The 25,932-nt window shown below is 30.9% G+C and overlaps 3 protein-coding genes across 3 annotated transcripts; 2 read left to right on the forward strand and 1 right to left on the reverse strand.

The window, feature by feature from the left end:
- The first annotated feature begins 12,812 nt into the window (after positions 1-12,812).
- On the forward strand, positions 12,813-14,818 carry LOC124494168 (aquaporin-7-like). The gene is made up of 6 exons (XM_075732294.1): positions 12,813-13,388; positions 13,470-13,645; positions 13,713-13,811; positions 13,873-14,221; positions 14,280-14,430; positions 14,514-14,818. The coding sequence occupies exons 2-6, from the start codon at positions 13,571-13,573 to the stop codon at positions 14,692-14,694; spliced, it is 855 nt and encodes a 284-aa protein (XP_075588409.1). The 5' UTR covers positions 12,813-13,388; positions 13,470-13,570; the 3' UTR covers positions 14,695-14,818.
- A 212-nt stretch (positions 14,819-15,030) lies between these two features.
- On the forward strand, positions 15,031-25,192 carry kon (chondroitin sulfate proteoglycan 4-like protein). Its single transcript, XM_075732124.1, has 8 exons — positions 15,031-16,030; positions 16,637-16,818; positions 16,881-19,738; positions 19,806-20,718; positions 20,775-20,865; positions 20,932-22,812; positions 22,888-23,743; positions 23,808-25,192. Exons 1-8 carry the CDS (start codon positions 15,916-15,918, stop codon positions 25,012-25,014), a joined length of 8,103 nt encoding a protein of 2,700 aa, XP_075588239.1. The 5' UTR covers positions 15,031-15,915; the 3' UTR covers positions 25,015-25,192.
- Positions 25,083-25,931, reverse strand: fh (frataxin). The gene is made up of 3 exons (XM_047057338.2): positions 25,583-25,931; positions 25,425-25,519; positions 25,083-25,344 (listed from the first exon to the last, which is right to left on the reverse strand). Exons 1-3 carry the CDS (start codon positions 25,838-25,840, stop codon positions 25,212-25,214), a joined length of 486 nt encoding a protein of 161 aa, XP_046913294.2. The 5' UTR covers positions 25,841-25,931; the 3' UTR covers positions 25,083-25,211.
- Between the last annotated feature and the right edge of the window lies 1 nt (position 25,932).

A 25,932-nucleotide genomic window follows, 5' to 3' on the forward strand; every position in this document is an offset into this window, starting at 1 on the left:
GCACGTATCATCTCACTGACCGAACAAACGACCAAGTCAATGTTTTTTGTTTCCATTGTTATTCTACTCCTTTTTTCGGATGTCACCATAATGTAACAAAATATATGGCCACATTTATCATTTCTTACGTTTTTTTTTGTCTGTTTGCAATTACCTCGAATAATAAATAAATAATGAGATGAGATATAATAATGACATTATTAATAATCATGTCATCATCATATATGACGATGACCACGCCAAATAATCCAAATGTCTATGAAAATAAATGATAATGATGATGATGATAATTAAAAATTATATTCATCAACCACATTGTCGTTGGTGTGGAAAAGAAAAAATAAAAATAAAAAGTCGTTATCATCACTTCATGTCAACATTTTTCATTCATTCAATCAACTATTAATTCAAAATGATCAATCATTATATCGTATCGATTGATTGATTGATTCATTTATCAATTTTAAACAGCAGTAATTTATAAATTTTGTAATAAATAAGTAGAACAACACAAACAGACATTTACAATCCAGCCATTAAATTATAATCAAAATCAACAACCAGGTAATATGAACAACAACAAAAAACGAATGAATGAATGAACATGATTTGAATTTGAAAAAAAAACTTCATTGATGATCAACATTAAATGGGGCGAGGGTATAGAGGAGTTTGAATGTATTCACGAATTTTCAATTACGTGAAAAAAAGGTTTTCTTTCATTTCACAATTCATAATTTAATCTACTAGAAAGAATATAAAGAAATGATGATAATGATGATTAAATGTCGATGAAATTTGTAAAAAAAAAAAATTTGATTTTCGCTCACACACACAACAACAACAACAAAAAGAGATAAAGAATTTACAACATAGCAATGGATTATGATTACAAAAAAAACATACCATACAGAAGCTTTACAGTGAATGAATTGCTCCATTGGTCATTGTTCATTTTAATCGTCGTCGTTGTTGATATTCACGGATGGAAAATGTGAACAAAAATAAAATGATTTTACAAATCATATGGAAATTATGATTATTAATAACAATAACAACAATTTAATGACGATGCACAGCGATCATCATAATCGAATTTGTTTTTCATATTCTTTTTTCTTGTTGTATAAAATTAAATTCAGTTTTTCATTGTGCCAACAATAACAATAGATGAACCAAACACAATACACTCACAAACACACACATTCATATTTATGAGATTTTCAGAATGATTACGATAAGATCATCTTGATTGATTTTTTTTTCATTTTCACTGTTTGATATCCGTGCTCACAATTTGAATGGATCATTATTTTGGTGATTGTTGTTGTTGTTGTTGTCGATCATTGAATAGCTAATGTGGCTAATTTTAAAAAAGTGGATAATAATCATCATCATCATCACTATCAATTGAAATCTAATTGTCCAATGTTCAATGCCCCATACCTCATTTTAATTTACAGTGGGTAATAATTACATTTTTGTAAATCATCATTTAATAGTTGGATGAACGATCAAAAAATAAACAATCAAAATGTCTATTATGACAATAATGATACCGGTAAGTTCAAATAGGTTTTTCCAATTGATTTGAATTGAATTTTTTTTTTGCTTTGTTTATTGTTTTCATTCAAAATTTTGAAATGAATATTTAGAAAGTAATAAAGATTTTTCTATATTTGTGATTTTTTTTTATTTTCCAGTTAATAAATTCACAACAACAACAACAACAGCAAAATTTTAATGCCGTCATGATTAAGTGAACAACATCCACATCCTCAACAGCATCATCATTTCGAGGATTATATAATGTTATGTGTTGTTTTCCATCCATACAGAAGCATAACTAATTCATTTTTCCTGTTTTTCTCATCATTCTCTCTCTCGATGCTGATGATGATGATTCATTCATTCATTTTTTTCAACTTTACAAATTTCGATTTATGATGATGTGATCATCAACAAAAACAACCAGAATAGACCCCAAGATAGATGGAAGTGACCATGGTCATACACAACTGTTCAACTATAGATTTTCAAGGTAATTAAACTTTAATTATTATCAAAATGGACTAAACGAATCGATGTTTGGCTGTTTTATGGTAAAAAGATGATGGATGCATATCGACCTTTAACTTGCTGAAAGTTTATTTTTTTTTTTTTTTTTTTTGAAATTGCATGAATGAATCGAACAAACAAACGTTAACATTATGATTTTGTGCAGTGAGGGGTGAGGAAATATGAATGAAAACTCCCACACTACACAATTAGAAAACATCATTTAATTGAATCTTGAAAATCTGCCATTCAATCAATCTAGTCTAGTATATATTTGATTTTTGATTGAATGAAAATTTCTCCGGTACATTTAATTTGTTTTTCAATTTCAAAACATTTTTTTTCACTTTCTTAATTTTGTTATTGTTGAACAACAACAGCTTTATTAAACCAGAAAAAATTGGTTATAATGATTGTGTAGCAATTATAAAATTGATTTTTCTTTTTTCTTTTTTTTCGAGCACCACAACCATTTGTTTGTCAATTGTTTTTCGGTTGTTGTTGCACATGAACAACAGCCGAAAAACAATTAACAAACAATACATACAGATCAGTCGATCGAAACCACTGGCGGCGAATGGGAGAAAAATCAAAAAACAAAAAACCGACAAAACTGCATCGATGGACATTTGTAAATTGAATTACATTTTTTATATATAATAATTTCCAAGCAAATTCTCAAATATTGGATATTCATTCATGATGATGTGATCAAAGAATGAAAGCTTTTCTATTTTGCCTGATGATAATGTTTGATTTGTACATAACAAAACATTATTTGTTTCCATCAATGTTCATGGTTGGCCGGCTCGACAATGCATACATGCATGCAGGCAGTCCATTTTTTCCATCATCAGAATAATAATTGACAACCACAAAAGAAATCAACTTTTATTCATTCATTGAGTTTGTTTCTGTGTGTGTATAGGAGACACAAATGCACAGAGTGTGGTTCAGCCAACCAAGAATCCTATATTAGCAGATGATGGAACTACAAATATTTTGATTGTAGCCACCACTACCACCATGGTAACCAATCTCATTCATGATAGCATACATGTTTATGTTTGTGTGTGTGTGTCTGTGTATGTGACAAATAATAAGACAAATATTTATGTTATGTTATATAATAATGTACAAAATGATTTTATTTTATTTTTCTCTAGTCATGAATTACAATGTGAATGGTGAATGAATGAATGAATGAATGAAAGTTGTAATTGAAATTGAAATTGAAATGAATGACAGTGAAGCCAACATTTTTGTTGTTGTTGTTGTTGGTGGTGGTGGAGGTTCATAGTCAAATCAAGTGATTCCATATTGCCCGCCCCCACAATAACAAATGATGACAACAATAAATTATGTAACAGTTTCGAAAAAAAGATGGGTTTTTTCAGTTTTTGTTGTTGGTTCAATCTTTCGGTCGTTCGGTAGCAATCATATCATTTTGTTCTTTTTTTTTGATAGCTAGGTTGTTGTGTTTTTGTCCTTTTTGTAGTCACTGTGTCTGTATTATTATCCTGAAAAAATTTGAATGATGATATGTGGTACACAAATGAAAAGACTATGTATTTATTATTTTGGACAAAACCATGGCCATTATAATGCATGTGCTACAATTGAATAATTGTTCCATATCTTTGTGTTTGATTTTCGATTCATCCAACATGATAATCTGATCGTAAATTGAAAGATTTTTTTTTTTGTTGCTGTTTGATTGTTTGATGCATTCCAAAGGATGATAATTTCAATGTTTGGTTGTCATCATCATCATCATCATCATCATCGGTGGATGAATGAATGACAAACACAAACATTGACCATTCCTATTTTGTTGTTGTTTGTTCTATGTCATGATGATTCCCTTTTCAGGTAATTGTATTGCCATATGAAATGGGCAAAGATTTTTGCACGAATAAACCAAACAACAACAACAAAAAACGAGACTAAACTATCCAATGTTGATGATAATAATCATTTTCCCATCTATATGGACACACACACAGAGAGAGAAAGAGACGACAATCAACCGAGCGCTAACCAATAATTTTCCAACAAACAACCAACCAACCAAACAATCAAACAAATAAAAAACCATAGTCATCAAAGCATGATGATACCCATAAACCAAATATCATCATCATCGTCATAATAATAATGATGACTATAATAATCCAAAACATACATACATACGTGTCAAATATACATGGACTATCTGAATTTCTATTTTATCTTTCTTTTTTCTTCTTTTTTTGTTGTTAAGAAGGGCTGCATTCATTACGTTATTTGTATTTTTTTGTGTGTATGTGTAATTTTATCGATATTTTGTTGCAGCAGCAATAACAGAAATCTATAATCATCATCATCATTGGCTACCTGTGTTTGTATTTTATATATTCAACAACAATCGCTGCGCAAACACACTAATTTTGACACATATGACATGACATTTGAATATCAATTTTGACACGTTTTTATTCAAAAAGAAAATCATGATGATTTTGGACTTTCTGAAGGATTTTTTATGTTTGTCCAGGCATTTTTTTTCGTTTTATCCAACAAAAAATCGATTGTGAGAAAATCAAATAAAATGTTAATGTTCTGATGATGGTCAACCTGAACCCAAACTGATTTGATCGTGTTTGATCCAAAATAATAATAATGATGATGATGATGATAAACCATCATCATCATAATAAAATGATGGCAATGAAAATTTTTAATTGGCAAATCACAGCAAGTCGTCTCGTCCTGTCAAATAAATAGAGAAAATTGGTATGAAATGTAAAAATGATTGATTTATATTTTGCGAGTCTTAATTTATATATAAATGATTCATTTTTCTTATTTCTAAATGGTATTTTCTTTGGTGATAATAGCTTTAGCGGTCATGATCTGAAAAAAACGAAAAATTCATAAATGATCACACACACATACACACACCAACTAGCTAATATATCAATGGTGTGTGATCAAATTCAACATTGTTGTTGTCGATTTCAAGATTCATTCATTTATTCGCCTATAAATATTTGATCAAACAGAAATAAAAAAAAATTCTTAATCATCATCAAGATTATCATTATGGTAGTAGTACATACAAACAATCTAACAAGATTTTCTTTCTTTCTTTATTTTTAGGAGATTAATTTTCATTCATCAAATTCATTTATTCTTCCATCACTCACTCGAACATACATTTCATTCATTAAAAACTTGTCGGCTTGTTGTTATTTTGACGGATATTTTTTTGTGTGTGCGTATGGCTAACTATTTGTTGAATAATAACATAATGTTTGAGTGTTTCCTATATATATTGGATATATACAAACACAGAATGATTGTCTGTGGATGATCATCATCATGATAATCCATCTTGTTGTTTGGTTGGTCGGCTAAATATTTTGGCTTTTCATATTCATATTATTAACATCAACAACAACAAATTGTCGGCACCCTCTCGGTATATTAACGAAACTTTTTGTTTTCGGTTTTTATCTTACGATTCGAATCTATCATTTCGGTTTTTTTGCGCTTTTTTCTTAGTTTCTAGTTTATTTCCCGACTATATTGATTAACTTGAAAAGGTGTTGGCCTGTCTGTGTGTGTGTATTATTCGCCGACTGCTGTGTTGTTGTTTTTGTTGTAAATCTATTTGATTGTCACAATTAACAACCACATGTTTATATGAAATTGATCTATATCTTTTCACCTTGTTGCTGCGATCCATCTAATTCATCTTTGAACGGGATCTTGATTTTTTTATGTTTTTTTTTTTATTAACCATTTGGTTATTTTTGAATTTTTTTCAAAAATAAAACATCGATTTCAATTTATCATCGTGAAAAAGTGAAACTTGACCATTTTTTCTTTTTAATCAAATTGATCTGATTGTATTTACTGTTTTGTTCAATCAGTTTTTACTCATCTGGAGCTGTTTAAAAGCTTATTAAATCAAAAGAAGAAAACAAGCTGACTTTATCTTTAGTTATTAATCAATGTAAATTGCCTCATTCTCAATCAAGAGAAATCATTCGTGTTTTTTGTTTGATTCAAAATACGAATAATGAATGAACGTGAATTTCATTCCCGACTCAGGTACACGACCCATCCATCCATCCATCTATCTATCAGGTCGGTTTTGTCTTTTTTTTTGTTTCTGACCAAGATCAAGATGCCGATGCCGCCGCTTCTGTTGTAGCACAGAGTCGATGATGTTAAAATCAATTCTCTCATGTCCGATATAAACTGAAAAAACAAAAATTCATCATGATTGAATGAATGAATGAATGAACAACCAAACAACCAACCAACAGGATTTTCAGTGGGATTATCACATTTGGCTAAACAGAAAAAACACATCATCATCGACATCGACATGAACAACAACAACCATCGACCATTTAATGATGTGAAATAAATATATAAAAATTCGGCTTCTTGTATGTTGTTGTTTCGTTGATCTTGTTTTCTAGAGAAAGAAACTTGGTGAAAAAAATAACTAACTAACTAGACTATTGACCATTTGTTGTTTATTATCAAATCACGAATTTGCATGAATCGAATGTGAAACAAATGAAAAGAACGTTTATAGATGAGAGATGAAATTTTTTTTATTGAATTCAAATTGTAGCTAATGACACCGTATAAAATGATGATGATGATGATGATAGACATCGATATAGATAATAGATAATAGATATTCTGATAAATGGAATAAAATCCACAGTTAAACGCGGCAATGACTTTGATCGACATATTTTTTTTCTCTTGTGTTGTACTTTCTCATAACTTGAATGATTCAATCAACAACACCACATTATTTGTCCATGTAAAATTTACATTGTAAAATATATGACATTTATAATCTATATATATATTGAATTGTTTTTTCCCGTAAAAAAAACTTTTTGATATCATCAGCTACGATGATAATAGTCATGATGTATATCAGGTTTGTTGTTTCTTGTAAATTTTTCCATTTATTTTTTTTACTAAATGATCCAACAAACAAGAACAGGCCGCTGGTTCAGGTGCTTAGAGACTCTTGAATTAGATGAACTTACAAAAATGAGATGAGAAGAGAAAAGAAAATTTTTTTTTACATTGAACAAATCGTTTTTTTTGTTGTTGTTCGACAACAACAAAAAAAAACAAAAAACTGAATAAAAAAGCTGACCGAACACCTCTCTCGCTGAACAAACGAAACCGAACAAAAAACAAGAGGAAAAAAACAAAAAAGTCAAATAATTGTAATGATGATGATGATGAGATTCTTATCAGAGGCGTGAAAATCGGCAGGTATTATAATATACATATTCAATGAATTGGCAATGCCGCGCTCTCGGTGGTGGTGGTGGTGGTGGTGAGAGTGAACCTGAATGTGATTTGTAAAATGAACAAAACTAAACTAAAATGAATAGGCAACAATTTGCCGACACATACACACGTTCTATCTGATAGCAGGACATGATGATGATGATCATCATCATTTTGAACCATCAAAATGGCCCATCATCATCATCATCTTCATCTTCATTTGACCATTGCCGCGCGCAAAGATATGAAACAAAACCAGAACTATGCTTTGTTTCACGAAAACAGGCAGGCAAAAAACTAACTACACACAGCTGGTTTGTAGATGTTTTTTTTTGTTGATGGTGAGAAATCGAGGCTATTAGAATTCAATAATAATAATGATGATGATTAGAAAAATATCCTAGCTAATAAATGATGCTTGAGTGAAAATGTTTCTGATTTTTTTTTAAAATCAATTTTTTAATCAAACGAAAAATAATTTCGTGCCACTATTTTTGAATTTGGATGGAAAATCCAAATGTTTTGACTTTGAATTCGGTTTGTATTGTACTAGAGACATCAGAATTTTATTGATGATGAATTCTTGTTGTTGTCGTCTCCTCAAGATTAATTAACACACACACACACACACATTTAATTAGTGAATGAAAGTCTCGATTTCTTCACCCTGATGATGACGACGACCCTAGTGTTTAGTGATCATTGTACATCTAGTGATCTATGATCATCATCATGACTCGATCATGATAATGATCGTAACATGCTATGTTGTTATCAGCTAAAAATCATGTTTATCTGAGAAATAGATGTTGTTGTTTTTTGGTTTGTTTTTTGCCCAAAAAAAAAAAAAAACAAAAATTTGTTATAATTGTGTACACATCATTAACATCGTTATTATCATCATCATTATCACCTTTGTTTATCATCATGATGATGATGAACATGAAAATTAATTAAAAAGCAACAACATACAAACACAGAGAGAAAACCAAATCAAATAATCAACAACAACAACAACAACGTCGAAACAAAAATCGTGAAAAGCATTTTTTCACACTTTTGTTTTTTCGGGTTGACAACAACAACCCGAAAACTGACAGCGAGAAGAAGAAAAATCTTTATTTTTTTTTCTTTTTTTACTTGGCTTCGTTTTGGAATTTTGATTTTGATTTTTTGTTTCGCGCTCTGGGTGGATGACGAATTTTCTTTTCTCGATTCAACAACATTATGTTTTGTCGTGATCTACACACATGGAAAATTGAATCGAAAAACTGTCGGCATTTTTTTTTATTTTTGTCTAATTTCGTTACAGTGGTCGATTGTGGCATTGAATTTGTTTTTTGTTCGTTCAATCTTTCTGTGTGTGTGTGTGTGTGTGTGTGTTCACACTAAGAATTGTGAATAAAGCAATCTAACACACACACACACAATGAATTGATGATTGTTTGAATGATTGAAAAAGAATCAATCACTTTTTTCGTTTTTCGTTTTTCGTTTTTTTTTGAAAATAACATTATCGACACATTTGATGATATATTGATATTGAAAAAAGATTCGATTAATGATGATGATGATGAACAAAATTTCTTTTGTGTGTTTGTGTAGGTGAATTCAAGTGAATCTGTGTGGCTGTTGTTATGATCACTGATCACTGATCAATTGATCTATTGATCATTATCGATAGTGTGTTTGCCATTTGTATACGAAAATTGGTAAAATCGTTTGTTGTTGTTGAATGACGATGAAGATGATGAATCAATAATCAATGTCGATAAATGCTTCAATAATTATTTATTGATAATGCCAATTCACTAACTCCATCCATATTTATCATCACTTTTGTATCAAAAAATTTTTTTTGCCATTCAAAAAACAAGTTATTGCCTGCATCATCATTCATCATGAGTGTATCGTTTTAACGATTTGAGCAATTTCTTTTATTCAAAATCAAGATGATGATGATGATGAGGGGGTGGAGGGTGAACAAAAAAAATTTGTATTTGGCCATTTTCATTTTTTGATTAGACTCAAATATTAGACAGTTTTGTCGGCAGTTTGTTGTTTACCACTTAGATATTATTATTAGATTGATAGTTCGATATGGGAGATACAATCGCGTACACCCAATAAAAAACATACCGAACGGAACATCAATGTTGTTGAATTAACAGAAAATTCAGATTTCTGTTCAATTACAATCGTGCAAAGAAAAGAAAAGTTTAAGGTCCTCGAATTAATATAATCAAATGGGGAAAAAGAATAAACAATACACACACACCTGATATGATTTGGCACCCCTGGAGCTATAGGAATTTGCTATTCACATGTTTTTGTGTCCATTAGATTTGATCATTCTTTTGAATCAAGATAGACTGCGTGGCGTGGTTTACAATAGTTCGTTGTTGTTGTTGTTGTTTCCAATTTAAATTGCCGCCTGCCGTGCACACCCACCCAGGCTAAACCAAACTTTGTGTGTTTGACTCAATTAACATTGTTATTGTCGTTGTCTTCTTATAAAAATTCTTTTCATTTTGTTTGCTTGTTTGTAATACACTCTCGTGTTCTGGACTGGATCTAATGAAAAAACCTTGGCTTACTATTAGAACCGAGTGCCAAAGTTATTTAGCTTAAATTTTCTTGAATTTTTTTTGTTTGTTTGTTTGTTGTTTGTTATTTGACTTTTGACACCTTTTTTCGTTGTTGTTGATCGTTTTTCATTATTCTCAGTTTTAAACTTGACTTAACAAACAACAAAAAAACCGCCATCAAAAAAATAAAAGACGAAAAATACTTCAATACAGAAAATAAAACCCAGATTCAAACAAACAAGATTGATTGCACCTTGTGATCAACAGTCGGACAATGGTCAGCCGAAGAGAGAGAGAGAGAGAAAAAGAAATGTATACATTTTTTACCGAGGCCAATTTAATTACAAATTTTTACAATTTTTTTCCTCTAGAAAACTTGAAAATAATAAAAACTTGGTTTTCACACACAGTTTTTCCACATTTTTTTCTACTTTGTGTCAAGTGTGAAAAAAAGGGTTGGCCCTGACTCAAAAGTAAACAACAATTCAAAGAGTGATCAATTGTCAAATGACCCATTGAATTTTGTCTTTTTTTTGTCATTCAATTACCCTATTCATTGAGTAATAATGTCACCAAAAATTTATTTCTAGTTTTTTGAAAAAAACTTTTTCTTTTCAAAACAAAACAATAAATGATGACCGATGGACGACGACAAACTGACGCCTCAATTGTTTGATAAAAAAAAAGAGAAAAATATTAGTTTGTTTAATCTTGTTGTCGTTGTGACTTGAATCTGGTGTTTGGAATAATAAAAAAAAAAACATTTGAGTTGTTGAACAATTTCTGGGCGTCGTTTCATTGAAATCATTTCGTTTTTTTTTCTTGCAAGAATTTCTTGTATACAAGAGAACATTACATGCATGCAATCAATTCAATGGATGGATGGATGTTTAAAAAAATTCAAAGATTGATGGCATTTGATATTTTAATAATAGGCTTTTGAACATATCCGAATGCACCACACACAACATCCTTCTCATCATCATCAATGAATGAATTGGATTTGTGTGTATATGATGTGATCACAGCAGAAAAAAAATGATTAGCATATTAATGTAATGTATGTATGTATGTATGTATGCATGTGTATATGTGTATGTGGCGCGGTAGAAGATGGAAAAAAAAGTGAAACACTTTGAGAAAAACAAAACACGAACGAACGAACGAAAAATTTAGATGTGTCGATCAATTCATTTCGATTCATTTATTTGAAAGTTGTTGATGCTAGAATCAATCATCATCACAGAGAAAAAAATCGGTTTCTTTTTCTCTCTCGTTGTTGTTGTTGATCATCATCCATAAATTTTGAGCCGCCAAAAAAATGATCAATCCTGATTTTTGACAATCATCGGATGATGATTACGACGTTTTAATTAATTTCCAATTTGCCGCTTGTTTAATTCAAATTTGCTCCTCCTTCTTCTTCAATAGATTTTAAATGATTTTTTTTTGTTTTTATGAAAAAACTCTTTAACAAGTTATAATCATCATCAACCATGATAAGTAAATCTTTGAATTTATTTTTCAAGCGGAACCAACGAAAAGTCAATCAAAAAAGATGCGTAGGTTTCTTTCTGTGTTTTTTTTCTTGTAATAAATAGCCAAAACAACTCAAGTTAAGATGTTAGCTTCCATTTTGTTGTTGTTGATGTTTTTTTATACTGATTTTCGGTTTTTTTTTGCTGCCCGGTTATAAATACGACAAACATGACATGACAAGCGCACCAAATAGAATTGGTGATAAAGTTATACAACAACAACACGTCAAATTAGGATGTGTCAAGAGTCAATTGCATTGTGTTGACGACGACAACGATTTCGATGATGATGATGTTTTTAAGGTAAATGTTAACCTACACACACACAAGAAGAATTGGTGTTTTATTTTCGTCAAGCAATTTTTTTAGAACCCAAAAAATAATCATGATAAAGTTTGGAGCGACAAGAGAAAGATTCATTGAACAAATTGAAAATCGATATAGAATCAATTACAAAATCGAAAATCAAATCAAATGAAAATGTGTGAATCATCTTGAGTTGTGAATATGTCAAAATCAAAATTGAGTTTTTCTCATTAATTTTTTTTGGAGAATTCTTTTTTTTGTTGTTGTTATTATTCGATTCAATTCGAGCCAAAATCTAAATTTTAGCTGAAAAGACTTTATTTTTATAGGTGGCAACAACAACAATGGATGATCAAATGATCCGTGACAATTTACGTGTGAGTGTGTGTGTGTGTGTGTGTGTGTGTGAATCGTCGATGTATTGTACAAATCATTCGTTTTTTTTTTGTTTGGAAATCAATATTTTTTACGATTTCTTGTTGAAAATGACTTTGTTGTGGTCGTATCGATGTCGATGATGAATTGAATTGACAAATCGATATCGATGGATTCATCTTCAATTTTTTTTTTGAATTGAAATATTGCAATATTTTATTGTGCACAGGCATCGATCATAAGGATCAATCAGAAAGACAAAAATCCATTTCGATTATTCGTCTTTTTTTATCAATTTCTTTGAAATAAAATTTCTTTAAAAATTTGATTCGCTGTTGTCATCATCATCATCATCAATTAATTGTATGATTTTCACCATGAAATTGAATAGGTTTTGTCAATAGGAAGAATCAATTGATCAATGAATGGAAGAATGGAAAAGATTTTGATCCCGTATAACACACACAGACAAAAGAATAATGTTGTTGTTGTTGATGATGATGACATTAACCATTGAAGAATTGGGTAATGATCATCATCATCATTATTTGTGTGAATATAGAACAATAAAAATAAAATTCATATGAATTGATGTCGTGTATTTGAATGAACACATAGATCATTTGTGTTTGTTGTCCTCTTATTGTAAATCATTGTTATTCATCATCATGATCATCACTATCATTACCATTGTTATTATTCATGATTATCGAAGGTTTTTGTCTAATGGAACTTTATACAACAGCAACAACAAACGAAAGAAAGAAAGGAAATCCAGACTCATTTAAACTAATAAAAAAAAACTTTTTTTTGTCAATTGTCATTATGATAATTCCAGAAAAAAAACTCAAATAATGATCATCAATGGTGGATGAAGAAAAAAAAGATTTTTCAACATTTTGTTTTGTTTTTGTTTAAAAGAATTGTGCTTATTTTAAATTTTTTGGATTTTTTGATTCTTATTCCAATCGCTCACTGTCGCAACTCCATCTTGTGGCGAAAATTCTTAATGTTATTGTTTTCAAATTCTATCATCATCTTTTTGATGGATTGATTGTGACCTGAATCTAAATCCATAATGAGTCCATATCTGTCGATTATTGCCGCTGAATTTTGAATGACAATCGATTGGCTGATTAGTGATCTGTGTTATCATTGTTGGTTATGGATTGCGACAAAAATATATAAAGATCATTTATGCAAGGTAATGCGTTAATCCCTCATATATTATGATTATTAAATTGCTATAAAAATATAATTAATTTGTCATTTACTAAAATTCTAGGATTAAATGATTGGAAATGATGATAAAATCATTTGAAATTGAGTCGATTTCAATTTCATTTGTATTTTGGCTATTGGATTGAATTTCAAATAATAACAATAATGGTATCTTTACGAGTCCGCAATCTAAAAGTTCGCCAATTTATGGCCGAATTTTTCGGCACCATGATTCTAGTGGTTTGTTGTTTTTTCAATTGTTCGTTCAATGGTTCATTTTGTATTAAAATTCCATTGTTTTGAATAGTGCCTAGGATGTTCGGCCAATGCAACCATTCGATTTAATGATCAAACCATTATGAATAAAGGCCTATCAATGTTTATCACTCCAATAGCATGGAGTTTGGTAAGTGAAATTTTGTAATAAGTGATGATCGAATAATAACCAATCACTATTTTATATCAAGGCATTAACCGTAGCATTATATGTGTCCGGGGGTGTTAGCGGTGGTCATCTAAATCCAGCCGCTACAGTAGCTTTAGCATCGGTCGGTAAATTTAATTGGTCCAATGTTATTGGATATATGGTTGCACAATATCTCGGTGCATTTTTTGGATCAACAATTACATTTATTGTTTATCGTGAAAGTTTTTTTAATGAAAAATTTGTTAATTCAACAATTGGAGTGTTTGGTACAGAAATGATTGCAGAAATAACAACTGGAACAGCTCTAGTGGATCAGATTGTAGCCACTGCCTTTTTTCTGCTCATCATTTGTGCCATTATGGATGAAAAAAATATGGCTGTACCTAAACGTTTGTATCGCCATAAATCAGTAAATCAATTAATCACTAATCAATAATTTCTTCATAGCATTCGTACCGATTGCAATTGGTTTTACTAATCTTGGTTCGATTCTTTTTTCATTCGGTTATAATTGTGGTGGTCCATTGAATCCGGCTCGTGATCTAGCTCCAAGAATATTTTCAGCCATTGCTTTATATGATGTACACGATGTTTTTCGGTAATTTTTTGAAATTTTCATCATTTTTTTTGAAACTTTTTCACTTTTTCTGTCTTGTCTTGTTGGCTGATTGATTGGATTAGGACAAATTATTTTTGGGTACCATTTGCAGGCTGTCATGTTGGTGCCATTATTGGATGTTGGCTATACCGGTTGATCATTGAAAATCATTGGCCCGATGAACAATATGATTTTCATGATGATGGACCAATTGAAATGTCTGGTAATGGCAATTGTACTGTTCGTGTTACACGTGAAAATTGAATTGAATTTAATGATTCTGTCCATTATTGGCTGAAATTAATTGAAATAAATTTGTTTTGATAAAACATACACTTATATAAAAAACAAAAAATCAAATCATTGCTGTGTGATTTTCAATGGACCAAAAAAAGATCCAAATTGATCACCGCCACCAATTTTCGGCATTTTTTATTTACGACAAGGAAGTAGTGGCTGATTTTCATGGTGATGATGGTAATGTCTCGGCTATAGACACGCAAATGCTTTTTTTTGTAAAATTCGTATTTCACGCGCATTTCACTATGTGAATACTGTGTTAGGGTATATAATGACATCGTTTGTTTGTCTGTTTGCCTCATATTTTTCCATTTATGTGGTCGAAAGTGAGGAAAATTATCCAATGTGAATTGTGTGCAACTATGGTTCAAATCCTATTTCTTCTAACGGATTCTTCCATCACCATCAACATAGATCAGTTTTAATGTAAAAAATCAGTCTTTCACAACATTGTCGATTCTGTGGATGGTTGAATTCGTTTATCACACACACACACAAACACAGAAACAATAAACGCGCGCATTTGACTTGGTTCGTTTGACTGAAAATTCAATGAATGAAGGATGCAAAAAAAATTTCAACACACGAATTGAATTTCTGCTTCTGCTGCTGCTTGTGATGCTGTTGTGTTGGAAAGACTTGAATTGTCTCAGAATTCTAGTTTAGAATCAGTATTGTGTGTGTGTATGTGTTCAGTATTTCTCTCATTTCATTTGTTTTGGTTCGTTTGTTCTATTCGATTCGAAAACGACCGAAAAAAGAAACAAAAAACAAATTCACAATCAAAATCTCAATCTCTCAATGTCTACCGCGACTGATGATGACGAAATGAACAGAATAAAAACAATCCGTTCATTCTTCTTTTCACACATTTATCTTAAAAGAATTCTTACATTTTGTAACTTGTAATATTGCATCTTTAGATTGGCAAATGATAAAACTAAACTGCTACATCGACTGTGGTGAGCCGAAGAATTATTCATCACACATAATCTTTCGAAATAGATTTTCATTTGTGTTTTTATTTATTTCATCAACAAAATCAACAAAATGATATGTGTAAATATGTGTGAATGATTTCATTTTAATTTCAGTTTTCAACGTTGTTTTCAATTCAGAATCTTTTGCATCTTGAAAATAATTGTTTTGTGGTTCATTGCAAATTTATTTTTTGTAAGAGATAATATGAACCAACATTGCCAAAATCATTCTCATCATCTTAGTATTAAATTATCATTGCCGTTTCTTGTAAAATTATGGTTTTTATTATCACCATTAACATTGGTGGCCATTGATTCGGGTAAGTTTTATGAAAATTTAATTTTTTTGAAAAAACGAATTTTCACACAAAAAAATCGAATGCTAATGAACTTTAGATGAATGAAAATGGTACTTGTTCAATTTTAGTAAAATGTCAGCCAAAATAACTTTACCAACAACAACAACAACATTAAAATTTTTGTCATTTTGCATACAACAGTTTTCTTTTTGCTAAAAATAGAGTGTAATAGCCAAATACCCTTGCAATGATGCATATGTTATATCAGCAAAAACATTGACAAAGACAGACAGTGCTTTCATGAATCATCAATGGAAATACTATCGTTGTCTGCCAAGAAATATTGTGTGTGTGTGTATGGGTGACATCTCAATTTATATTTGATCTCTCTGATCATCAGAGCTATAATTAACAAACATAAACGTCTATCTACATCTGGTTCTAATCCATTAATACTCTCGCTCTTTATGATTATTAATTATAATTGAGTGACAACAACAGCAATCAATCAATTATATATGAGTGTGTGTGTCAAATAAATTTTCTCTTTTTGTTTTTTTCACTTTCACATATATTTTATTAATTCAATGAACAAATGAAATGAATTATCATCATTAATAAATACAGCATCATTCTATGGGCAAAGCTATTTAAAGATACCGTTTCATCAATATAGTCGGTTCAACAGTAGTAGTAATGAAACACGTATTGAGCTAGAATTTCGTACACATCAATCGGATGCATTCATTTTTCTTGCTGCTGGATCATCCGATTATTGCCTTTTATATCTGGAACATGGACAACTAGCTGTAAGTATTGAGTGATATATAAATAGATGAGATTATCTTATTGTTTGCTTGATTCCAATTAGGTGAAAATTAATTTTGGCCTAGGCGAAACTTTTCTCATCTCCAAAGATGATTATTATGATTCAAAACCATTGAATGATCTAGAATGGCATCATGTACATCTGGAACGGATTGATCGAAAATTATTATTGAAAATTGATTCAACACGAACATATTGGACACAGATTAATGGCTTTCATCATAGCAATGGATTGAAAATTCAATATGGAATCTATCTGGGAAGTCAACATGGCCTAAAAAGTCTATATCTGGGTGATATTCGTCCATTGCGGGGTTGTATTGATCAAATTTATTTTAATGGACAAAATTTATTTGATTTAATCGATGATGATGGAAAACATCAAGTCATTAACCATGAAGTCAATTTCGATCAAAAATGTGATGAACAATTTGATCCTTCGAACATTATTATCAACGACGATGACGACAGTGATAATGAAACCATAGTGACCATTTCTTATGTACATCATCATTATAGCTATCTTCTATTACCCGGTCTGTTCAATTATATTTCCGACAACAACAACATAAAAGCACATAATAGCCCACAAATAAATGGCCGAACAAATTTATCCGTCCAATTCGATTTAAAATCAACATCATCGAATGCTATGGTCATATTTGTAGCGGGTAAAAATCCATATCGAAAAGAATTTTTTGCAATAGAAATCATTGGTAAACGTTTAAAAGTTTCTATCAATGATGGTAATGGTGAATTGAATCTGCATTCAAACATTATAATTGCCGATAGCCATTGGCATCATGTGGAAATATTATTGACATCGATGATTGACACGAACCAATTAACGACTATTGTGGATGGTCAACATGAATCAACGTCAACAAAATTGACATGGCAATTATTTCGATCATCATCATCAAAACTTTCGAGTGAATTATATTTAGGTGGTCTAAGTGTTGAACGCCAATCATTGGCTATCAATTATGGTCTAGAATCGACATTGATTACATCAAATGTTTCGTTAAAAGGATGTATACGAAACATTCGAATCAATTCTGTATTGATAAATATAATTCGTGATGCAATTGTAACTCGAAATATTCTCGTAGGTAACCATTGTCGATGGCAATTTTTATGTCATAATGATGATCCAGAAAAAAGGCCATGTATTGCCAAAGCTAAATGTAACCATGAACAATTGAATCTAATCAAATGTTCATGTCAAAATCATCACCATCATCATAATAATTATCGACATTGGCCCGATAAAAACAACTCACCATCATGTGTTCGAAAATATTTCAAGCATAAATCCATAATTATCGAATCAATAAATGATGTATTTAACTCAAGTGAGGCGGTAGCGAACGAATTTCTGCCTGATGCAAGTTCTGTGTCTTGTGATGGAAATTCCGGTGAAATATTGGTCAACGAAGGTACAACCACGGAAATCAATTCAGCATTATCGGACATTTTGATCAATGCAAATATACTGTCATCATCCGATAGAAACAACAACATATTCGATGTTGTTGTAGCTAAAAAACCCGATTATGGATCAATCAATCTAGATCAATTAACAATCGATATAAATTCATTATCAAAACAACCGATACGTTATACACATATTATATCCGGTAAAACACGTGATTCAATGTCCATAGAATTGGTCAAAAGACAATCATCATTCATTCATGTTCAATGTGATCGTTATCTAGTGAAAATTGTATTCAAAATCAATCCGCCATTGCAACAACAGCAACAGAATGATGTAGCGGCAGTCATCGAAAGTAATAAACAATCGATTCATCGAATTCAATTAAAAATTCTGGCCAACACGAATTTCCCATTAACGCCATCATTGTTCAAACTTTCGGATTTACCAATCTCAGGAAAAGGAAAAAATTCCAAGAAAAAAGATGATCACCATCATCATCGATTTAAAATTATGAGTATCGATCCCGTGAATCATGGATATTTTGCTCGTATTAATCAAAAGAATTATTCTGTAAAAATTGAAAATTTCACTGAAAATGAATTAAGAAATGAAAGTATAGCTTTTGTACATGAAAAAAACTCAATGGAAAAGAATGCTTCAATCCCCTTGGTTAAATGTGTAATCATTTATCGAGATAATAATAAAGAACGGTTCGAATTAACATTTAAACCATATGATTTAGCCGATAATCGCTCGATCATCAATACTGGGCTTTTAATGGCTCATCACAGCTATGCCTTGATAACCGCTTCAAATCTAAGCTTAATCGTTAGCGATAATCTTGAAAAACAAGATAAAAACCTTGGACAAATTATTCGTTTCGAAATGGAAACAGAACCAGTATTTGGTGTTGTACAAAAACTTCGTTTATCACCAAATAATTGGTTGAATGTTACACAATTCACACAACGACAATTGGATCGTGGCAAGATACGATATCTACACCTGAATGATTTTCCCGATTCCGATCGATTCTTCGTTAAGGTTATGTTTCAAAAGCAACTTATTGATCGTGTTGAAGTTATCATCAATTTTGTTCAAAATCTACAACTTCAATCCTATGGATCGAATATTTATAATTTTAGCCGTAATGAAAAAGAATTCATCATTACAAACGCAGAACTTGCCTATCAAACAAGACCGGTTTTAAGTGATACCGAATCGATCAGATATCGATTACGATCAGTGCCTTCATATGGTACCCTTTATTCATTAGCCAATGATGCATGGCAAAGAAAACTTGGTCTAGATTCACAATTTAGCCAAAAAGATGTGGATGAAAGAAGAATTTTTTATGTTCGTAATAATTCTTTTGTTAATATTGATTCACTACGAGATTTAGTCGATTCATTTAGCTATGACGTTATTGTTTCGAATGTAACGGATATTTCAACATTTTAGTAAGTATTCGATATTGATCTATTCAACAATTTCATCGATAAAACTTTTTTCCTTTCACACAAAAAGCATTCATTTCGATAATTCATTGGAAAACTATGTTCTAATCAATCGAAAGCTTACGGTATTGGAAGGCGATCGATCAGTGATTGATGAGAATCATCTCTTTCTACGATCGACCATCGAATCATCATCATCGAATCGAAATAACATTATATGGTTCGAAATAATCAAACAACCAAAATTTGGTAGAATTGAAATTGAAAACGGCGATGCTGATGATGATGGTAGTGTCGAGATTAATCCATTGAGAATTTCGCAACGTCTTATACAGCAACGAAAAGTCTACTATGTTCATGATGATTCGGAGAATAATATCGATTTTTTTGATTTCTTTATTGAAAATTTTACCGATAATGGTCGAATCGATGCAAAATTTTCGATTGAAATCTTAATGAAAAATGATAATCCACCACAACGTAAATGTCATCGTCGTTTGAATATAATACGCAATACTGAACGTTTACTAACCAACCGTGATATATGCTATGTTGATTCGGATCTAAATACATGGCCATCGAATATTTTGTTTACGAAAATCTATTCAACTATTGGATCATTTCATTTTCTAAACAATTCAATGGCACAGGCATTTACACAACAAGATCTAAATGATGGTCTCTTAAAATTTCGTCACAGTGGAAATTTAGATTCGGGCAAGGCGATCTTCTCCATAACTGATGGCCATTTCAATTTGCTTTCCGAATCATTGGAAATACGTGCATCTGATCCATATATCGAAATACGAAACAATACCGGTTCAGTGGTTAAATATGGTGAAACTTGTCTTATAACATCACAAAATCTTTCTGTAGAAACAAATCTACCAGATAAAAATGAAATTTTTATTAAATTACTCAATGAACCACATTATGGGCAAATATTGATTAATGAGAAATCTACAAATCATTTTACACTTCAGGCAAGTTTTTTTATTAATTTTCATGCACTAAGTATAATTGAATGATTTATTTTCAGGAATTAGAAGATGGCTTAGTTGAATATGAAAGTACTATTTTCGAAGATGAAACAGCACCCTTTAGCCGTAATGATTCATTTGAATTTCGAGGTTAGTGAGCCTTCAAGGCGGTCGTCACATTTCATTTTCTTTTATTTTTTTTACACACAATTTTAGTTTTCAATAATGATCGTCATTATAAAGATTTGGTGACAAAATCTCAACAGTTCATCATTCGAATTTTTCCACAAAATTATTTTCATTTAGATGTAATCAATATTAAAAATATAACGATGCTTGAAGATAGTCAGGTTTTAATTGATTCAAAAACTTTGATGGTAAAACATTCAGAATTACAGCTCGATCGTATCGTCTATACAATTGTACAACCACCAAAATCAGGTGTGATAAAAAAATCAATCAAGTCGGATGAATCAATCATCCGTGAGGAAGTGGCAAACACATTTTCACAACAAGATATTTTTGATGGTCGAATTTTTTATCAAAATATTCAATCAAAATGGAACAATGGAAATTATTCCGATAACAATGGGAGAATGTTGGAAGATCGATTTCACGATTCATTCAGTCTAGAAGTTGGTGACGATATATTCCGATTGACTGATCTTACCATTGATGTTGAATTGATACCGAAATTCATTACATTACAAACGGAGAATCTAACAGTTTCAGAAGGCAGTTCTGCCGTACTCACTCGTACAACAATAAACTTGACGCACCCTTATTATATGAGATATGTGGATGAATTTATCGTGATTGAAGAGCCAAAATATGGAACAATATCATCCATCGGTATGGATAATGTTCGAGTATCGATCAAATCATTCACCGGTGAACAATTGGATGATTGCCGTATATATTATCAGCATGATAGTTCAGAATATGAACGTGATTGGTTCACTATTGTTGCACGTGCTAATTCGATTGAGAAAGAAAGTCTACCGGCTACGATTCATATCTTGGTAACATCGATCAATGATGAAGCACCAATGTTGGTGATAATGAAAGAGATTAATGGCCAAATTAATCAAAAAATTCAAATAACGAATGGATCATTATTGGCAATTGATGCCGATTCTAAAGCCAATGAAATTGTCTATCTAATTTCGATGCCAATCAATGGCTATCTTATTCACAGTGAATCCAACACGACAATCGATAAATTTACACAAGCTGATCTGGATTTAGGTAGAATTTTTTTCGTTCATGTTGGCTCATCAAACGGAAGTTTTCGATTTCATCTGACCGATGGTAAAAATTATGGGTCATCAAATGTGTTTCGAATTTTTGTTCGAGCCAGACAGATTATGATTGATACGAATCAAAAAATGCTCATAACACCTGGATCACAGCAATCAATAACAAATCGTCATCTGCTGGTTAGCTCCAGTAATCCTGAAGATGATGAAAATCACGAAAGAGAATTTCTTTATCGAATAATCAAAGCACCAACATATGGTCGAATCATTCTTGAAGGTTTCCGACTGGAAGAGGAAATCAATAATTTTACACAGCAACAGATTAATGAAAATCTTGTTCTTTATGATCAAAATGTTCAAACAAATGAACCAATTGTTCTGGATCGAATCATATTTAATATTGAATCAGTGGATATGCCACCATTAAAAAGTGTACATTTTATTATTGAAATTGCAATGGAAAATATCCGTGATATAATGAAAACCCGCATGGATTCATTGGTTCCAATCGAATCGTTGACAGTTGTGGAAGGTAAATTTCGACCAATAAGCTTTAAAGAATTAGATTTGAAAGAATTTCTCGGTCGTCTGAAGTATGATGAGACAAAAGTTTTATTGAAAATCATTCGGCAACCATTACATGGTATAATATTGCGTAATGGATTAATATTGGATAATTTCGCTCTGTTTCCAATAACGGCCATCCGTAATCAATCAATTGTCTATATGCATGATGATAGTAATACATATACAGATAGTGTTGTGTTTGCCATCTTTACCAATGATAATTTTCTCATGTCATTCATGAATCTAACATTACCGATTAGAATTATTCCGGGTAAGTTTTGTCATATTAATTCTATTATTAGTTTACTTTACATTAATGAATTTTTTTTTTTGTTTGTTTCTTTAGTGAACGATGAATACCCGATTGTTGTGAATCGAAGTCCACGAATGACCGTTAATATTGGATCGAAAACGGTGATAACACGTTCAATACTCCAGACACGTGATAATGATGGCAATGATACGAATATTATTTACATGTTGGCCAAAGGCCATAATGTTTCCCATGTAAAAGATGGATTTTTTACACGTAGAAACTTTATTCAAGAAATACCGATTCATACGTTTAGTCAACAGGATATTAATGATAAACAAATTGAATTCGTTCATCGTGGTAGTGAACCAATTCGCCTTATTTATTGGTTTCGTGTAAAAGATGAAATTGGAATCGAATGTCCGATGGAAGAACCACCGATGGAAATTAATTATCAATATTTTCAATCATCACAGGCCATTATGAATGAAGAACATTGTACACCATATTATCCATTATCCATAATGGTCATTCAATTCGTAATTGAATTGATCAATAAAACCGATATTCATCTATATCAAAGTTCGAGACGTGCCCCTATTACTCTGGTTAATTTGGCTGTAAAAACCGATAATACGGAATTGGATCTAAAACAAATTGTTTATCAAGTGAAAAAAGGACCGTTTTATGGACATTTATTGGTGGAAGATAAACGTAGTCTACATTTTACACAACAACAAATCAATGACGATAAAGTTTTCTACATACAGGAAAATATGTTTAGTGAAGATTCATTTATGTTTGATATCTTTCAACGAAATAATGAAAAAGTTCTTAATAATGTTAACGCAAGGATTATTGTCGTACCATTGGTTAAAGCTCGGAAACCGTTTGTAACAGCATTTCCAGGACAAAAATCATTGATCAGTATCGATCATATTGATGCAAGGTAAGTGATATGAATTAGTAGGTCACTTTAGTCTAATCTGAATTTGCTTTTTGTATTAATTTAGTGAATTGGCCAGCGAAACAAAATCAATGCCAATATTCAAAATTATTGAACAACCTAGATATGGATCAGTGAGTTTGTTAAGTTTTGGTCTACAATCATCATCATCAAAAACAAACGATTCACGTATCCACAACGGCCATTATCAAGATATTGTCACTGAATTTAATCAAGATGACATCCTTCAGAATCGAATTGTATATCAAGCATTTGCTAATGTCGAAATTATTTATCCCTCGAACGATATACTTACCGATCGAATCGTATATGAACTTCATGGATCGAATGTTCAAACAGCTCGTGGTGTTCTTGTCATCAACATATTCAATAATCAATCATCAACAACTAATGATGAACTAATGAATCAGATTTTAATGAAAAATAATTATCTAAGTTATCTAGGAATGACAATGCTTAAAGAACAATTTTTTTTACTATTTTTTGTCATCATTTTCATTTTATTTCTAATACCTGCTCTGTTAATTATTGGCCGTTTGTGTTTTGTACAATCGAAATCTAAATCCAAGACACAAACAAAATGTATGAATGATAATAATTTTACCATGGCGCCGACATTAACGACAACAACGACAGTTCCAACAACACAAACAAATCAATCTAATAGCACGATAACACATTCAACATCATCTGCATCATTTTGTTCACGACCAAACATTGATCATCATTCATCCGTCAGTCATTATTCATCGAGTACAGCAATAACAGCCCCTAATCTGCATGGGTCCAAAAAATCATCACCCTTTAATCTTGAGAATACAATCGATTTACAGCTATTACAGAAGTCTAATGATAAAAAATATAAACATGATGAAATGTCGCCATTACCACCACCATCATTGTATTTTATAAATGATCATCATCATTATGATTATAGTCCACGAAATCGTTGTTACAATCAAAACAACAACAAAATCCATACAGATCAAATCGACGAAATGAATAATGAAGATGTTGTATTAGATAGTGGTGAATCACAAAGTGATGATACAGTAGATATTGCCAATATCGATGATCATCATCATCATCATTTCTCACATTTAGCACGTTCATATTCACCACCATTTCCATTCAGAAGCAATAAAGATGACAATGATCAAAATGATGATCGTGATGATGGTACGACAACAGCAACAACAATGGCTAATCGATTTGCATTCAATAATTGTAATAAAAATCAATATTGGATATAATCATTAATAATCAAATACAAATATTCATTGTTTTGTGATAATAATAATAATAATAATAATAATTTGTTGTTTCTTTTTTTCGATTCTAAATTCATTATTTTAATTCGCTCATGTTAAATTAAACCATAATTATCAATTCTCATTTTTTTTGAAGAAATAAAAAATATTTATCACAATCATCTAGATAGCAGCTGGTTTTAAGACAATTTCAATTTTTGATAACTATCCTTGAATAATTGTTCCATTTCATTTTGAAGCAATTCTTGTATGCTTTTACCATCATGTCGATATATCCATTTACCATCGATATAATCATAACGTTTTGGGCCACTGTTTATTGTTGAAAATCGAAAAGTTTTGAAAAAAAATTATTATTCTATGCACATTTGAGAGTCGGATAGTTTGTTTACCTGATCGGTGATGATAGCCAAATTTGTCGATTTGGTGTCTGTGTATTCATTACATAGACTCCATTCGTGCCTAACGATATGGTAAGGACACCATTCTAAATATTTGAATCATCAAAAAAAAATCAGCAAAATTTCGAAAACAAAATTCCATTTCTTACATTAAATGTAATATCACAGTTTTTATCATCAATTTGATCCAAAAAATGTTCAAAACGATCATTGAGATCATCCAATGTTTTATTTGCCAATTTTTCATAGGTTTTTTCATCAAATTCTTGTGACGACGACGATAACCATCGATGAAAACTTGAATAATTTGCTGTTATTCTAGAATTGCTATTAGTCAAAGGATGGATGTATATGCCTAATATGAATGATTGAACCGATGAAAATTTTGATCTGATAATCGAAATCATATTATTTACCAAAACGTGTGAAAAAAAACCGGATAAAAAAATAAAAATAAATCTGAATCAAAAATTGAAAAAATTGTCAGTCGCAACTTCGG

Source organism: Dermatophagoides farinae, chromosome 6 (assembly GCF_024713945.1).
Source record: "Dermatophagoides farinae isolate YC_2012a chromosome 6, ASM2471394v1, whole genome shotgun sequence".
NCBI classification, from domain to species: Eukaryota; Metazoa; Arthropoda; class Arachnida; order Sarcoptiformes; family Pyroglyphidae; genus Dermatophagoides; species Dermatophagoides farinae.

Coding starts and splice junctions, on each gene's coding strand:
- kon (XM_075732124.1), top strand. CDS start 15,916: ATGAACCAACATTGCCAAAATCATTCTCATCATCTTAGTATTAAATTA. Junction 20,719..20,774: donor CAAATCATTTTACACTTCAG/GCAAGTTTTTTT, acceptor ATTTATTTTCAG/GAATTAGAAGATGGCTTAGT. Junction 22,813..22,887: donor ACCGATTAGAATTATTCCGG/GTAAGTTTTGTC, acceptor TTGTTTCTTTAG/TGAACGATGAATACCCGATT.
- fh (XM_047057338.2), bottom strand. CDS start 25,840: ATGATTTCGATTATCAGATCAAAATTTTCATCGGTTCAATCATTCATA. Junction 25,520..25,582: donor ACTGTGATATTACATTTAAT/GTAAGAAATGGA, acceptor TCAAATATTTAG/AATGGTGTCCTTACCATATC. Junction 25,345..25,424: donor TGGCTATCATCACCGATCAG/GTAAACAAACTA, acceptor AACAATAAACAG/TGGCCCAAAACGTTATGATT.
- LOC124494168 (XM_075732294.1), top strand. CDS start 13,571: ATGGTATCTTTACGAGTCCGCAATCTAAAAGTTCGCCAATTTATGGCC. Junction 14,222..14,279: donor AAATATGGCTGTACCTAAAC/GTTTGTATCGCC, acceptor ATTTCTTCATAG/CATTCGTACCGATTGCAATT. Junction 14,431..14,513: donor GATGTACACGATGTTTTTCG/GTAATTTTTTGA, acceptor TGATTGGATTAG/GACAAATTATTTTTGGGTAC.